This window comes from Callorhinus ursinus, unplaced genomic scaffold (genome assembly GCF_003265705.2).
Source record: "Callorhinus ursinus isolate GAN/ISIS: 27379988/994484 unplaced genomic scaffold, GSC_fseal_2.0 scaffold26, whole genome shotgun sequence".
Classification (NCBI taxonomy): Eukaryota; Metazoa; Chordata; class Mammalia; order Carnivora; family Otariidae; genus Callorhinus; species Callorhinus ursinus.
Window position 1 is genome coordinate 24275203 of NW_027397088.1, and position 15810 is coordinate 24291012.

At 44.3% G+C, this 15810-nt stretch overlaps 1 protein-coding gene across 1 annotated transcript in view; it reads right to left on the reverse strand.

Moving 5' to 3' along the window:
- Positions 1-14040, reverse strand: part of LOC112838109 (cytidine monophosphate-N-acetylneuraminic acid hydroxylase-like) — a 35139-nt gene extending 21099 nt beyond the window's left edge. Inside the window, exon 1 of the mRNA XM_025890843.2 lies at positions 13861-14040. Within this exon, the coding sequence (XP_025746628.1) occupies positions 13861-13953 (93 nt within the window). The 5' untranslated portion in view covers positions 13954-14040. The remainder of the gene's footprint in view (positions 1-13860) is intronic.
- Positions 14041-15810: the final 1770 nt, after the last annotated feature.

The following is a 15810-nucleotide window of genomic DNA, read 5'->3' on the forward strand; positions in this document are numbered from 1 at the left end:
AACCGCCTCCACACTGAGGTACAGGGCATCGGGGGTCCCCCAAGCAGCTCCTCCCTGGCCAATCCCCACACAAGTAGCAGCCACTCTTCTGACCTCTGTCACTACAGGGTAGTTATGCACACCCTTGAATGTTATATAAATGGAATCGTACAGCCATATATCCGGCCTCTCTTTCCTATCTGCCGTTATGACTATGGGATTTATCCACAGGATTATACACAGCAGTGGTGGGTTCCTTTTAACTGCTGCACACTCTTCCATTGTGTAAATATGCTACGTTTTCTTTATCCTACTATCATTAGATATTTGCACTGTTCCTTGTTTTTGCCTGTTATGATTAAATATGCTAATGAAAATTCTGATGCATAACTTTTGGTGGACATAAGCCCTCATTTCTGTGAGGAATATACCCAGGAATGGCATTTCTGGGTCAAATGGTATATAAACATTAAACTTTGGTAGGGACTGTCAACCAGTTTTCCAGAGACGTTCCTGTTGCAGTATCACAGCTTTTCGCACCGGACATGCTTGCGGTGTTTGTCAGAGTGCAAGAAGCCAATGGGACACATCGCCAATTGCACACTGAGCAGCTGTGAACTCTGGTGACTGGCTTACCAGCCCTAATGCGAGCATAGGGACAGCTCAAGTGAACGGGCACCCGAAGGTATGGCGTGAGGACCAGATGCATCACAAAAATGGCTCTAAATCGGGTAGACAAAGGAGAACAGAATGAACAGTGGAGTCTGTTATTCATTCCTGGCTAATGGTGATTCGAGCATCTGAGAGAGGAGCAACAGTGGGTTCCTACCAGAGGCACCCTCTCTAGGATATGGGCTTTACTGCTGGAGACCGTACATTTATTACGTGTTTCATAAATTTTATGTAAGCCTCAGTTAGGGAAAGGAGGCAGGAAACTGCCAGGAGAAACGCACAATTGCCAAGGGACCCGCATCACCTGCCAACACTGAGGAACCCAGACCTCCGTTTAGAAATAGGAGAAATCAAAGGGGGTACAAGAATCACTACACATGTAAGGGAAATTGGGTATCAGAAATAATAGCAAGTTGAGCGATCAGAGCCAAGATGTCTCTCCCCAAGATGGACTTAGTACAACAGACAGAGAACTTTAATCTTTTTCATTAGTGCATTGATGTATAAACATCATCATTTTAATGGGAGGACCCTGAATTCTCTTAAAGAGAAAACAGATCTGGTGATAGCTTTTCTACTTGTTTAAATATTGACAGAGAAAGAAACCAGGACTCTGGAGAAGGAAGTTCTGGAAGGAAGGGAGGTGGGAGGAGAGACAAAGCATCAGGGCAGGATGGGCCCTGCTGAGGAAGGGGGTGTGTGAGAGCTCCTGAGATGGGGCGGCTGCAGGACTTTCAAGGACAGCGTGTACTGTCCGGCAGGCTGTGGTATCGCCCCTGCTTACACCTCCTGCAAAGAGAGCCGGCAGGCTGTGGTATCAGCCCCTGCTTACACCTCCTGCAAAGAGAGCCGGCAGGCTGTGGTACCGCCCCCTGCTTATACCTCCTGCAAAGAGAGCCCCACACAAGGTGAATGGCGCTTGGGAAACACAGGGAAAGACGTGTTCTCTGTCTGGGCCAGGATGGGCTATAAGGAACAGTGAGATCAGGGGATCATTGGCCAAAGAAAATTGGACCTCTAAGGGACCATATGTACAAAACCCATTGGAATTAAAAAGAAAAAAAAAAACCAACAACCTAGGGGAGGCATTAAATTTCCCATCAGGTATGGGATTGGGAGTTAGACATTTTATTTAAGTCTCAAAGTTCAAAGTGACCCATTACAGAGATGGAACAGGCAGTACTCTGTGAACTAAAAAATTAATTTAATGAACCCCCCCAACAAAAAAAAAAACAAAGGGAGAGAGAGAAATTTTGAAACTCAAAATAAACAGGAATAACACATGAGAATAAATAGGAATTTATCTTTGGAAGGAGAAAAGAGAATGAATCGAGAAGGAATGATCAAGGAAATAATAAGAGAACTTTTTTTTCAGCTGAAGAAAAACTTGATTTCATACTTGAAGGATCTAATGATTGTTGGGCAGGAATACTGAAAAAAGACATACCACAGATAATCTGATGACATTTACAAGGGACAAAAAAATCCAACAAGAAATCCTACAAGCTTCCCAACCACTCTTCTACCCACCCTAGTCCCTCCACCAAAAGCCTTCCCCTAAAGCAGCTTCTGACCTGGGAAAAGACACCTACTGTGGTATGTCAGCCCCCTCATTTGCAAATGAAATACTTGGGGGTGACAAGGGAATGAGGGGGCATTGTACAGCCTGATGATGACTCCAGCACGGCCATAAAAGGAACACCCCTTCAGACTTGCAGGGACTGGGAATACACACATTTCAACTGCGCCCCCTGAAAGTCCCTTCCCCAGTACCCTCATTCCCTCAGTCTCAAACTCTGGTGAAAACCCCCTGTAACAGAACACTCCTCCCATGGGAGACCTGTATTCTGCCCACTCTCGCCCACACTGTACCCCTATTCTCTAGACCTCTAAACACTGTCCCATTAAAAACCTCCCCGAGATGATAGTCTCTTCTGGCAACTATCCTGTTTCTTTTCCACTGGCCAAGTTTTTTGTTACTCTTATTGCTCCTCTCCACGTCCTAACTTTCGCTCCCCGGTGGCCATCTGGCTTCTCCCGCCAATGCCTGGAACGAAGGCCATCCAGAGGTGGGCGATAAGCATCTCCCAATCTTCACCTTACTGGACTCACCGTTACACTCAGTACTGCGGCCCATCTTCTCCTGGAAACTCTCCACTCTCTAGAAATCACAGAAGGAAATACATTTGCTCCTGGGTCTCCAGAGCTGTTGGTTCTGTTTGCTGGGTTTGGTTCAGTTTTCTCCTTTTCTGCCTGACCTTAGATGCTCCTGTCCCCCAGGCTTCCTTCCCACATTGCTCTTTTCAGACTGTGTCTGTCTCACTCATTTGTTTCCAGAAATCAGACCATCCTCAAGTAAAAAGCGAGATCTGCAAGAAGGATCCAGGGATATCTCAAAGAATCCAAGGTCCCATGCATGCCTAGAACCTCTTACTTTTTGTCATTACAGGGAAAACCCTTATCCCCCCCCCCCTTGTGTTTCCATTGCATGTGGCAACAGAAACAATGACTAATCTGAATGGCCAGACACACGTTCACAGGGTCAAGTGCATCTGTGGGTAGGGCCACAGGAGTGGAGGCAGTGAAGGGGGCAGGCCTGGGTTCTTTTTTAGGCTACTGGCTGGACTCAGAATTTCCCCAGCAAGCCTAGTCATATCTCTGTAGGCACAACAGAACATGCAAATCCTCTAACACAAATCCACGACAGGAGATTGGAGGCCTCATGTAAGCCTCCGTCTTCAGTCATGTTCCAAACATGGATAAAAACATGGCTTTTATCAAAGAAGTCTGCACTGGGACTTCTAGGTCACTGCACTGATGGATAAAATCATGATTTCCATGCATCTGCAAGTGGGTCTTTGTGTGTATGCCCAATGTACCAGAACCTAGAGGACTCTTTCCCTAAGCAGCATTAGTAGAAGCTGAACTCATTCTAGGACCGTGCTCAATTATGAGCTCCGAAAGACAAGCACTCTACTGTCTTTTCTTTTCCTTGCCTCTATCTGGCAAAGAGCCTGGACCAGAGGCACACAGTAGGTGGTTAATAAATATTGGCTCAACGAGCAGATCTGCAGCATGTTCCTTTCTTGGCAGCATTAACTAGTCTGCTTCTGTAACCAGCACACAGCCTTCTAACCCTGCTTCCATCTTCCCTTCCCACCAACCCCAAAGGCCATTTCTTGTCTCATTCCCTCATTCCTGGAAGAATCTCACAGGTAAGTGTCAGTGTTTTGAGTCTTTTGAAATTTCAGGGAAACAAATATGGAATAACGTTTGCTGACCAAGATGGACAGTGTCCTTTGCCAGTACGGAAAAAAAAAAACAACAACGTAATTGTTTCACTGAGTCAGTTTAGTTTTTATATTTATATGAGATTTATATCCTGTGGGCAGCTGCCTCCCATCTGACAGGAAGTGGGCCCAACAGGAGCGAACACTGTTCCTCTTCCTTTCTGTACCAAGAGGAAAGCCAAGAGGGCAAGAGGGAGGGAGATACTTCTTTATTTGTCCTCGACTTGCATACCATGGGTTGCTCTCCATCTCCACTGTGACTAATTTCAGCCAGTACCTTCCCATCAAATATAAATGACCAAAGGTCCTAGCCTAACCACTGGCCAGCAACTCTGCCACGCACAGCTCTCGTTTTTAAAATCTATGCCAGAAGCCCACTGTGTGTCAAGGCATTTGGTCTGTATGCTCAGGGGAGGACTTCCGCTGTGTCTTCCCAGCACGAAGGACACAGCCATTCAGCTGAACGCTCACAGGGCACCTTTCGGTGTTAGGTCTTAGCCTAAGTGCTGGGGATATCAAATCCAATAGGATACAGGAGCTTACAGTCCAGTGAGAAAGACAGACATCTAGTTGGAAAATGTCAGTGAAATGTGACAGGTGACCAATTCCCCCACCTTGGTTCTAAGACTTCCTCTTTTGGCCCATTGTCTCAGGAGCCTCAGGCTATTGTCCCTTTCTCTCCTAATTCTTCAATCTCTCTTCTCTACCTGGCTCCTTCCCTTTGGCATGTAAACATGTGCAAGCCTCTCCAGTTGTTGTTGTTGTTGTTATTGTTTTAAGATTTTATTATTTATTTATTTTAGAGAGAGCTAGTAGGGAGGGGGGCTGAGAGGCAGAGGAGAGGGGCAGAGAATCTCCAGCAGAACCCACGCTGAGTGCAGAGCCTGATGTGGGGCTCGATCTCAGGACCCTGAGATCATGACATGAGCCAAAACCGAGTCAGACGTTTAACCAAATGAGCCACCCAGGCGCCCCAAGCCTCTCCAGTTTTTAAAACTAAGTCTTTCCTAATTCACCATTGCCCCCCAGCAATGGTCCTTTCTCCTTACTTCCGAGAGAGTAGTGTCCACTCACTGTTTGTCTCTCTCTCTTTCTCCTCTCTTCTTACTTTCCATTGACCCCTCAAACCACTCAATATAAGGTTTACCCTCATCATTCCAGCGGAAGTGTTCTTTCTAAGTCAGTGAGATCCAAATGATGCCCCTCAGTCGCCCACTTACTGGACAGCTCCGCTCTCCCAGCACCCTGGGCGATGGTCCCCCTTCTGAAACTCTTTCCCTGTGGACTCCGTGGAAGCCTTCTTGAGTCTCTGTCCACCCGCACCCCCAGCTCCTACCAAACAGCAAGGCTGGCCCTCCAGGGGGACACAGGGCCTCAGCCATACCCAGAGCATTCTCACCTGGACTTCAGGAGGAACCGCCTAACAGAGCCTCCTGCTCTCCTCCTGCCAACCCACCTCCAACCTCCTTAGCGCGTTACAGCTAAATGAGCTTTAAAAATGCCAGATGTAATCATGTGTCTTCCCTGCTTACCGCTCCCGGTGATTCCCCACTTCCTTGAGGATAACGTCCAAAATCCTTAGCATGGCTTATAATGCACATCCCGGTCAGATGGGCGCCTCCGTCTCTAGTCTTATCTCCAACTGCTCTCCCCAGCCCTCCGCCCACTCTGGCCAGTGGGACGTTCTTAGAGTTTTCCTGATGTTTCGTGGACTTTCTCACTTCAGCTGTTCCCCCTGCTGGAACAGTCCCCCTTCCCATCTTTGCCTGGCTAACTCCTCCTCACTACTCAAATTTTACCTTAAATGCCACTTCACCTAGAAATCTGATACCCAAAGGTTTGGTTAAATCCCAATATAAGCTTCTATAGCATGTAGGGGTCGTCTTAATATCCTGCACACCTGTTATTACTTATTCAATGTCTGTCTTCAGCCCTAAACATTAAGCTAAGTGAGAGCAGAGGGCTGCCTGTCTTGCTCATTGCTGTATCTCCAACCCCTAGCTTAGTGCGTATTTCTGAATGAATGAATGAATGAATGAATGAACAATAAATGCACTAAATGCTATAAAAAATAACTAAGATGGACACCTAAGCAGTCATCACAGGAAAATGAGGGTCAGGTCTTTTCCAAATCTATACTACTACAATTTCTATGGGAAATTTAGTGGAAACCTGAGGACAAGTGTATAGAAAGAGACAGATGTTTGTAAAGGGTGGGTATATTTACAGAAAACGGTTGAGAACCTAACTGGCTTTTAAGAGAACCACTGTTATTCTAAAGTTTTATAACATAAAATACAAGATCGAAGGCGTGACACTGTCCAATAACTCTGGCCAGCAATACATTTCACACTCCGAGGAAATATTTGTTATATTAAATTCATGTTGCACATTTTCAGCTGAGTAAAGGCGTGGCAGAAGAGGTACAAACAATAGCTTCTGTGATGAGGCATTTGAAATGAGCTCACCTCACAAATCGACATTGCCGAGACCTAGGAGTCAAGGCTTTCTACAAATGAAAATTTGACCTAGATGAGAAAACAATGCAACTTTTTAAAGTCATAGATATTTAGGGTGGAGACAGACATGAAATTATCCAGCCCATCCCTACCCCCACCCCCCGCCCCTCCAAACCCTTCCTCCACCGGTGGTGCGTAATACAGGAAGTGGCGGCCTGTAGCAGGTTAAGTCACTTCCCTAAGGCTACATGTCTGGTTAGTGGCAAACTGGTTAATAGAAACCAGATTTCTATGCCAGTGGAACTTAATTCTTTCTGATTCTTGATTCTGTAAACTCCAGTTTTATGGAATTTATAAGCCTTCTCCAAACCATGGCCTGAAAAATGGTTGTCTGGAAACTCATACCTTCCTCCAGTCTCTAATCCTGATTCACCAAATAGCACACCCCGAATAAAACGAAGCCTTAAGGTGCCGCTAACCCCAATTACACCTTCCCCTTACCACTCACACTGTTGAATGCATTAGGAGGCACTAAGAGTAGTGGCTGGAGAACTTTGAGTAACACCCTGACGTAATATTCTGTTCTGTGGCTTTATGCAACATCGTCCCCTTCTGTCCGTTCTGAGTCCTGGGGAAATCAGCCTCCCTGCTGTCATGGAATATTTGGGAAACTTTTGTTTTAAAACATTACTCAAGATGATCCAACAATTCCACTCCTAAATTCTAAAAGAATTTAAAGCAGGGAGGGATTCAAACAGATACTTGTCTATCAATGTCCAGAGCAGCATTATTCACAACAGCCAAAAGGGGGAAATGGCCCAGGTGTCCATCAAGACATGAGCTGATAACAAAATGTGGTGTGTATATACACACCGCGGAATATTATTCGGCCATAAAAAGTGAATGAAATTCTGATAGGTGCCACAACGTGAATACAAGTGGGAAATAGTCTGCTAAGTGCAATCGCTCTGACTCAAAAGGACACACATTATTCCTTTCCGCACAGGGGAGATACTTAGAATAGGCAAATTGAGACAGAAGGTAAATTGGTTCCCAGCGCTGGAGGGAGGAAGGGGGTCCCCGCTTAATGGGTACAGTTTCCGTTTGGGATGATGAAAAAGTTCTAGAAGCAGATAGTGGTGGTGGTTACATAATGCCACTGATTGCACGCTTAAAAATGATGAAGATGCTGAATTTTATGTTATACATGTTTGGCCACAATTAGAAAAAGTATTCAACAGCTTCCAGTTCCAGCCACAATGGGATCCTAACACATGTCCAAGTAAACCCACAAGAAGGGGCAAAAAAGAGAAACAAACAAGAAACGGGAAACAAAAGAGAAAACCAAAACAGTCGCTATAAGCTCTAGCATACTGATAACGATCTTAAATGTAAGTAGTCTTAGTGCACCAATTAAATGACAGAAATGGGCAGCAAGAATAAAAAAAAGCATGATCCAATAATATGCTTACTATAAAAATTCATTTCAGATGTGACACGGGTTGGTTGAAGATTAAAAAAACAGAAAAAGATATCCCATGCATACATTAAGCAGAAACAGGATTTGACTATATTAATATCCATTTAATCAGTCATCATTAAATAAATAAAATATTTACAAAATAAAAAAGGACACCTGGTGGCTCAGTCAGTTAAGTGTCTACCTTCGGCTCAGGTCATGATCTCAGGGTCCTGGGATCGAGCCCCGCGTCTGGCTCCCTGCTCAATGGGGAGTCTGCTTCTCCCTCTCCCACTCCCCCTGTTTGTGCTCTCCCTCTCTCCCCCTCTGACAAATAAATAAAATCTTAAAAAATATATCAGTCATCATTAAGTTTTAGGCATACTTTAAAAATTTAACCCATGGAATAAAAAAGGCAATATTTAAAGCTAACTGGATTCACATTACAATTTTCCAAACAAGCCAACATCAATAAAGCATATTACCTTACTTGGTTTCCCTCTTACCAAAACACCAGTGTCATCCTCCTGTGAGAGATAAAGCCTGAAATATTCTTGGGTAAGAACAGACACACACTCTCTTCCTCTGTTGTGGCGCTTGGCCACGTGATGTCGAATGCCCTGCGCACCTCTGCTCGTCAAGGACAGCCTGTATTGGTAGCTGCAGTCAATCTAGGATGGACTCCGTTCTCCTGTGCACTGGGGAATGGAGCCAGGCCGGGACTTCAGTCACAGTACAGACCTGACCTGCTTTGTATGGACTAAAGGAAGTGGGGGTGGGGGGAGGAGAGGAATTTTAATTAATATGTATAACTGCAGCCCCAAGAAGCAGCATTAAAAGCCAGTTCTCCGGGGGTGCCTGGGTGGCTCAGTCGGTTAAGTGGCGGACTTCTGATTTCGGCTCAGGTCATGATCTCAGGGTCCTGGAATCAAGCCCCGTGTTGGGCTCCCCACTTAGTGGGGAGTCCACTTCAGGATTCTCTCTCTCCCTCTGCCCCTCCCCCCGCTCTCTCTCTGAAATAAGTAAATAAATCTTAAAAAAAAAAAAAAAAGCTTGTTCTTTTGGTTCCTCTTCTCCATCTGTTCGAATTCAAGAACAGATTTTCTTGAACTGACTCCCTGATCTGATGCATAAAACACGGAACCATCCAGCATTTGAATGAGAGAAGTGTTAGGTCTGAGAACTTTTTCACCCCCTCCTCATTCATGCTTTAAAGACTGTGGCACTGGCCAGTATCTTCTTTCCTTATGAGGACTGTTCCATTCCTAGTTCCCAAACTACCAAGAACCTAATTATTAGAACTTAATTACGTGAACATAGAGAGGCAGGATTTTTTTTTTCATTTCCACGGGGTAAATATGGTCAGTGTAAGAGTGAATATAATTTCCAGGATCGGAAACTAAATGTAAAATTATGAGGAAAAAAAGTAAGCCCAATGCAATGTATCCTTCCAGAGCTAAACTCAATAAAGAATAGATGGTATTGACTAATACTTAACGAGTACCACCTATAAGGAATGTAGATCTCCTGTTGAGATGGGCAGGTTTTGCGTCCAGGTTATACATCCAGGGGTTAGAACCTATGGTGCACTAAAGGCATCTCTAGCCACTCATTTTCTTGGTGATCTTGCTAAGTAATGAGAAAACATTAAGAAGAATATAATAACTGTGTGTGGGGTTGATCAAGGATCAGCAATTTTGAAGGTCAATAATAAATATAAAGAAAATGATTGTTCTTAGGATATTTATTTCGGGGAAGCTACAATAAACAAACAATATACAATCAAGGAGTTGCTAGAATTAGACTCGTTTGCAGAGATAAATATGTTATCCCCTATCATTCCAGCAATTTCAATCTTACATTTGTCTGGTGGGAAATATTTGACCCAATGTCTTCCAGTCTGGAAATTAAGAGAATGCTTTCATAGGAATGAGGGGGAGGTGGCAGATTTTATTTTCCAAAGATGACCACAACTTCCCACAGGCTATTCTTATAGTGTGCCTGATTTCCTCCCACTGGGCTGTGTGGTATCTGTGTTCCTCCCCTCCCATCCGGGTGGGATCCTGTGACTGCCCCACGCAACAGACTGTGAGGGAAGTGACAGTACATGGCTTCTGAAGCTTGGTGTAAAATACCACAGCTTCTACCTGGCCTTCTCTTGTGGGCCTATCCTTGGAAGCCAGTCCCCACATTATGAGGGACCTGGGCCACATGAAGGAACCACACGGAGGTGTGTGGCAATCCAGCTAAGGGCTAAGCCTCCATCGTTCCCAGACATGTGAAGGAGCAAGCTTTGCAATACTTCCATCCCCAGCTGCACCTGTCTTCCAGCTGAGGCTCCAACAGCACATGGCAGAAACAAACTGTCCCCGGTGTGCCCTGTCTGAGAATGCCTGACCCACAGACTCTGTGAACATAACAAATGATTGCTTTCATTACTGAAAAAAAAACTGCTCAAGTGACACTTAAATTAAGTTTCCCATTAGTATAAAATGAGAGCATTACAAATATTGTCATGCTTGGGGAGTCACAGACACACAGCCCTAATACCAACAGTACTTACACAGCGTGACATGGGGTCTATTAGAGGAAAGTAATGGAGCACATGGAATCCCCCAAACTCATTTCCCCACAGCATGAGCCAGGCATAGATGGTCTACATACATCAAGGCCAAAGTCCAGCAGAGGATGGCCAGCCTCGTACAGTAATCTGGATACACAAGAGAAAGGATGTGACCTCACACCACGTTACACATCTAGGCTGTTAAAAACTTATGTTGGCCTATGGAATACTTTGGTTCTCTGCGTCATGAGAAATGAAAGATGGGATCTCTAGGCCCAGAGAGGAGAGTAGGGAAAATGCATAGGGAGGGCCCACATCTACAATGAAGGTCAAAGTCTGCATACAGAGGGCCCTGGAACAATCTAGGAGAGCCTCTGCATACCCGGAATGCTAACATGAGCCAGAAGCCTTACTGCTCCTCTGCAGACTAGCTCAGGCCACCTCAGCCTGGCAGAAGGGCAGAGGTGCCTACCCCATCCAGATTTGCCTCCCAACAGATACAAAGAGAAGAAAATGAAAATCTTCCTTAACCTTCTCTTCTGCCCTCCTCCCATCAAAACAAATTGTCATTTTCACCCTTCAGATTGGCAGAATTTTAGATGAGTATTATGCAGTGTTGGTGAGCACACTGGGAAAGGTGTATGCTCATAATAATCACAGGAGTATAAACTGGTAGCTTGGCTACCAGGAAATTTGACAGTATCTATTAAATCAAAGTATAAATATTCTCTGACTTAGCAACTCTACTTCTCTATATGCTTTTTAAAGACATACTTTAGCACTGGTACAAAAAGATGTCTATTGCAACAAAATACCAACAGAGGAATAAGCAATTTTATGGCACATTCTTCCATGAAATACTACACAGCAGTTATGAATAAAGTAGATTTATAGGGGGGCGCCTGGGTGGCTCAGTTGGTTAAGCGACTGCTTTCGGCTCAGGTCATGATCCTGGAGTCCCGGGGTCGAATCCCGCATCGGGCTCCCTGCTCGGTGAGGAGCCTGCTTCTCCCTCTAACCCTCCCCCCTCTCATGTACTCTCTCTCTCTCTCTCATTCTCGCTCTCTCAAATAAATAAATATTTTTAAAAAATAGATTTATAGGTACCAACAGAAATAGGACTCTACAACACTTTTGTCCATTTACATTTTTTTGGAATGTGTAAAAAATGCCTACTTAAAATTACCTTGGTTTAAAATTAACATCACATTTCTTAATGCTACAAAATTACTACACTATTGCTGATAGCAATAGATAGTTGCTCACCAGCAGGTAAAGCCTGGAATAGACCGATTACATCTGAATCCCCTGAGCATCTTAGAATCTAGTACATCATAGTCACTCATAACTGTTTAACAAATTAATAAAACAGGCCAGCAGCTCCGAGTCTCCTTCTGGTTCTTCTTTGATTCTAACTGGGGAAAAACAGAAAAACTGTCTTTTTTGAAAATGGTCCCGACGATACCTACCTCAGAGAGCTGCCGTGATAAATGAAGCTATACAAAATCTAGCAACTATTTTTTTTTTTTTTGGTCTTCACTGGATAAAAATGACTTTTCTGCCAAGTTCAGAGTCACTGTGGACGTTTCAAAGAGGTTTTTTTTCAATGACTATGGAGGGAGAGGGGAGAGGCGTGAAGGAGGGGGCAGGAGGAAGGGACAAACATTAAAAATACTATTATAGACGAGGAAGGAGAGGGAGCTGACGTCAAGGGCCAAACCTGAATGCGATGCATGTTAAAGCAATGTCGAAACTTAGGAAAAGCTTTCTACTTGCTGAAAGCTTTAGGCATTTAATTTCACCACCAGGAAACTCTTGAAGCTGGGAGTGGCCCCCACAGAAGTCCCCTTCTAGTTCTCTCAGCTCATTGTCATTTCTTGATGGTAACTGATGCGAAACTAGACTGCAGGCTTTTAAAACTTATTGGAGCAGAGAGAGGGTATAAAGCTAGTTATTAGTTTCCTAGGGCTGCAGAGACAAGTTCTCACAAACCAGGTGGCTTAAAATCACAGAAATGATGTACCCCCTCACAATTCTAGAAGCCAGTTGGGGAGTCTAACAAGAGATCTCCCCCCGCAAAAGCAATCCCAGTGGGTAAAACCATCAATTTAAGAATGAATGTAGACATAAACTGGTTTTGCTCCTCAATCCCCCACTTCTCCCATCTCAACCCCAGCTCCAGAAGATAGGCAAGAAAATTACTAGCTGAAATTTTAGTGCTAATAAGTAGGAGAAAGAAAAAAATAGAAGCTAGCCTTCATGAGTGTTTTCAGCCTGAATTCACACCAGCTGGGGGAACTGGGCAAACCTCTTGGGGAACATTTAGTTGAGAGCAACCCTAGACTAGTAGCTCCCATAAACCTGGAAGAAGCAAATGCTGATCCCGTCTGGAGGGTTCCACCTCTAACTCAGCTAGTGATAATTTCTGCAGGCAAAGTTCCAAAGCATCAAGCAATTGATAGTGCTCAATTATTAAAGCCCCCTAAGAAAGGACCAGCAAAACAAAACAAAACAAAACAAAAACAACAGACTGCATGACAAGGTCCACAGTGTTACAGTTAAACCAATTCTATGTGCCTGAGGCCTGAAATACGTGTTTACATTACTTATATATACACAATGTATGTATAAAGGAGTTATCAAATTCTAAGCAGAGAACTCTGATAGAGCCATATTAACAATAAAGAAAGCATATTTTAAGCAATACATATTGCCAGAGAGGCATTTCATAAAGATAAAAGGATCAATTCATCAGAGACCATCACAATTTTATTTTTTTAAAAGATTTTATTTATTTGAGAGAGCACCTGCGAACAAGCCAGAGACAGACCATGAGCTGGGGTGGGGACAGAGCGAGAAATAGGAGAGGACTCTCCGTTAAGCAGGGAGCCCTACCCGGGGCTCAATCCCAGGACCCTGGGATCACGACCTGAGCCCTGAGCTGAAAACAGACGCTTAACCGACTGAGCCACCGAGGCGCCCCAGAAACTATCATAATTTTAAATTTACATACACTAATAACAGCCTCAAGACATACTATACAAAACTATGAGGAGTCACAGGTGAATTCAAAATCACAGATTTTTAAACACTCCTCTCAGTAACTGATAGAAGCATCGGATAAAAATGTGTTTTAATTCGTCTCCGGAGGGCGCAGGCGCAGCAGGTACGCCACCAAGGGAGGCCCTCTCCTCTGTGGGCACCACGGGAGGCCTTCTGGAGGCGAGGGGCACCCAAACTCCTCCCGGAGGAGTAGGCGCCGCAGGAGGGAGGCTGCAGACCCAGGGGCGCGAGGGAAAGGCACCAAAGTCAAGGGGACAGAAAACAGCATCCACCAGAGGAGACAGGCGGGGAACCGCGTGGGAAAAGGAGTCACCGGCCCGCGCAGCTCGGGCGTGAGGATGGAGACTCGGGAAGGCTCCTCCCCTGTCCCATTACCTCGGAAAGGCTCCTCCCCGCCGCGTCACACACCGTAGCCGACTTGGAGATATCTGTGACCTCGCCTGCCACCCCCTCGCCAAGGCCGGCCATCCCTGGCTGGGCTCTAGCGCCGCGCGCGGAGGAGGGCGCGCTACTCTGTGGGTCCCCCGCCAACCCGCGCGCCGGCGCCCCCCCCGCCCCCCCCCCCCCCCCGCCCCCTCACCCCCCCCCCTCCGCGCGCTCGCTCCCCGCGCGCCTTCGCCCCCCGCGCGCGCTCGCCTCCCCGCGCGCCCTCGTCCCCCGCGCCGTCGCCCCCGTCCCCTGTCCTCGGCCCTAACTCGGCCCCACTCGGCCCCCGAGAGAGGGCAGTACCTTCCCCGGAGCCGTAAGTGGCCTTAGAGAGAATGTTGTATTGAGTTGTGTCCCGCTTCCAGAATGAGCCATTGTCAGAGAATTAATAGCCCCCAAAGGTACGAATAAATGTTGGAACGTGTCAAGAGAAAAAAAATGAGTAATGATGAAGACGGTTTGAATATCACAACTACCACACCTGACCTAATGAAGATTCTACACGGCGCGCACACACAGGCACACAAATGGGCAATGGGTGCATGAAAAAGTGCCCAACGTTATCATTAGGCATCAAAGAAATGTAAATTAAAACCAAAAATGAATAGGAAACAAAAGCATTAAGAATGACTTCATGTGTTTCTACTTCTGGTCAAGGTGGAGTAACAGGGACCAAAGTTACCCTCCTGTTTGAAATAACAACAACAACAACAAAAGGGCATCGAGAGATAGATAAAGGTATATACAACACACCACTCAACAACTGCAGAATGATTTTCCTGCACACATGTAAGAGTTATAATAACTGATCATACACAGGCTTCATCTCCACAAATTTCCAAGGAATAATATCATATAGAGATACAAGATTGCATATATCATAATGCAACTAAGCTCAGAATCAAAAACAAAACAACTAGTAAAATTCATGGTTGGAAAGTAAGAGACATTTTAATGTAATATATTGGTCAAAAATAAATCATAATAGATCAGAAATTATTTAGAACTAAATACTAATAAAAACATACATATCAAACTTGAGGGATTCATCTGAAGCAGGATGTAGAGGGAAACACTGACATTAGAAAAAAGAAAGTCTGAAATTTAATGAGCTAAATATTGAGTCAAAGTACTTAGAAAAAGAACTGCAAAATAAAGAAAAAGGAAATAATATAGAGTGGAATTTTATAAGCTAGAAAATATACAACAGAGATCTATTCAAAATAATCTACTTAAAAGTTAGTTCTTTGAAAAGATCAAAACAAAATCAAAAAGTCTCTAGTAATTTCACTGGTCAAGGACAAAATAGGGAAAAGACACAAGTCACCATTATCAGGGAGAAGAGATTATACTGTAGGTGTTGCAGACATTAAAAAGATAAAATAATAGTATAAAAATCTTTGTGCCAATAAACATAAATATGTAGATGAAAGGGATAAAAGCCTAGAAGAGTATCAAACCCAGGATATTCCATCAAAATTCCATTATATATCAATTAAAACCCTAAAAAAATAGCAACCCTAAAGTATCAAGGATCAGAAGACTCTGTTGTTAACATGTCAATTCTCCCCAAATTGATCTCTTGATTCAATAGATTCAGTGCATTTCCAATCATAATCTCACTAAGATTTTTTTTGTAGAAATTGACAAGTTTACTCTAAGACTCACAGAAATACAAAGGACCTAAATAGCCAAAGCAATCTTGAAAAAGAATAAAGTTGGAAGACTTATACTACCTGACTTCAAAACTTATTATAAAACTAGAGAGTGAAGACAGTGTGATACTAGCAAAGGATTGAAAAATTAGATTGGGATAGAATAGAACCCATTTGAAATCATAAACCACAACAAGATATCACCTCACACCCGTCAGCAATGGCTAAAATCAAGAACTCAAGA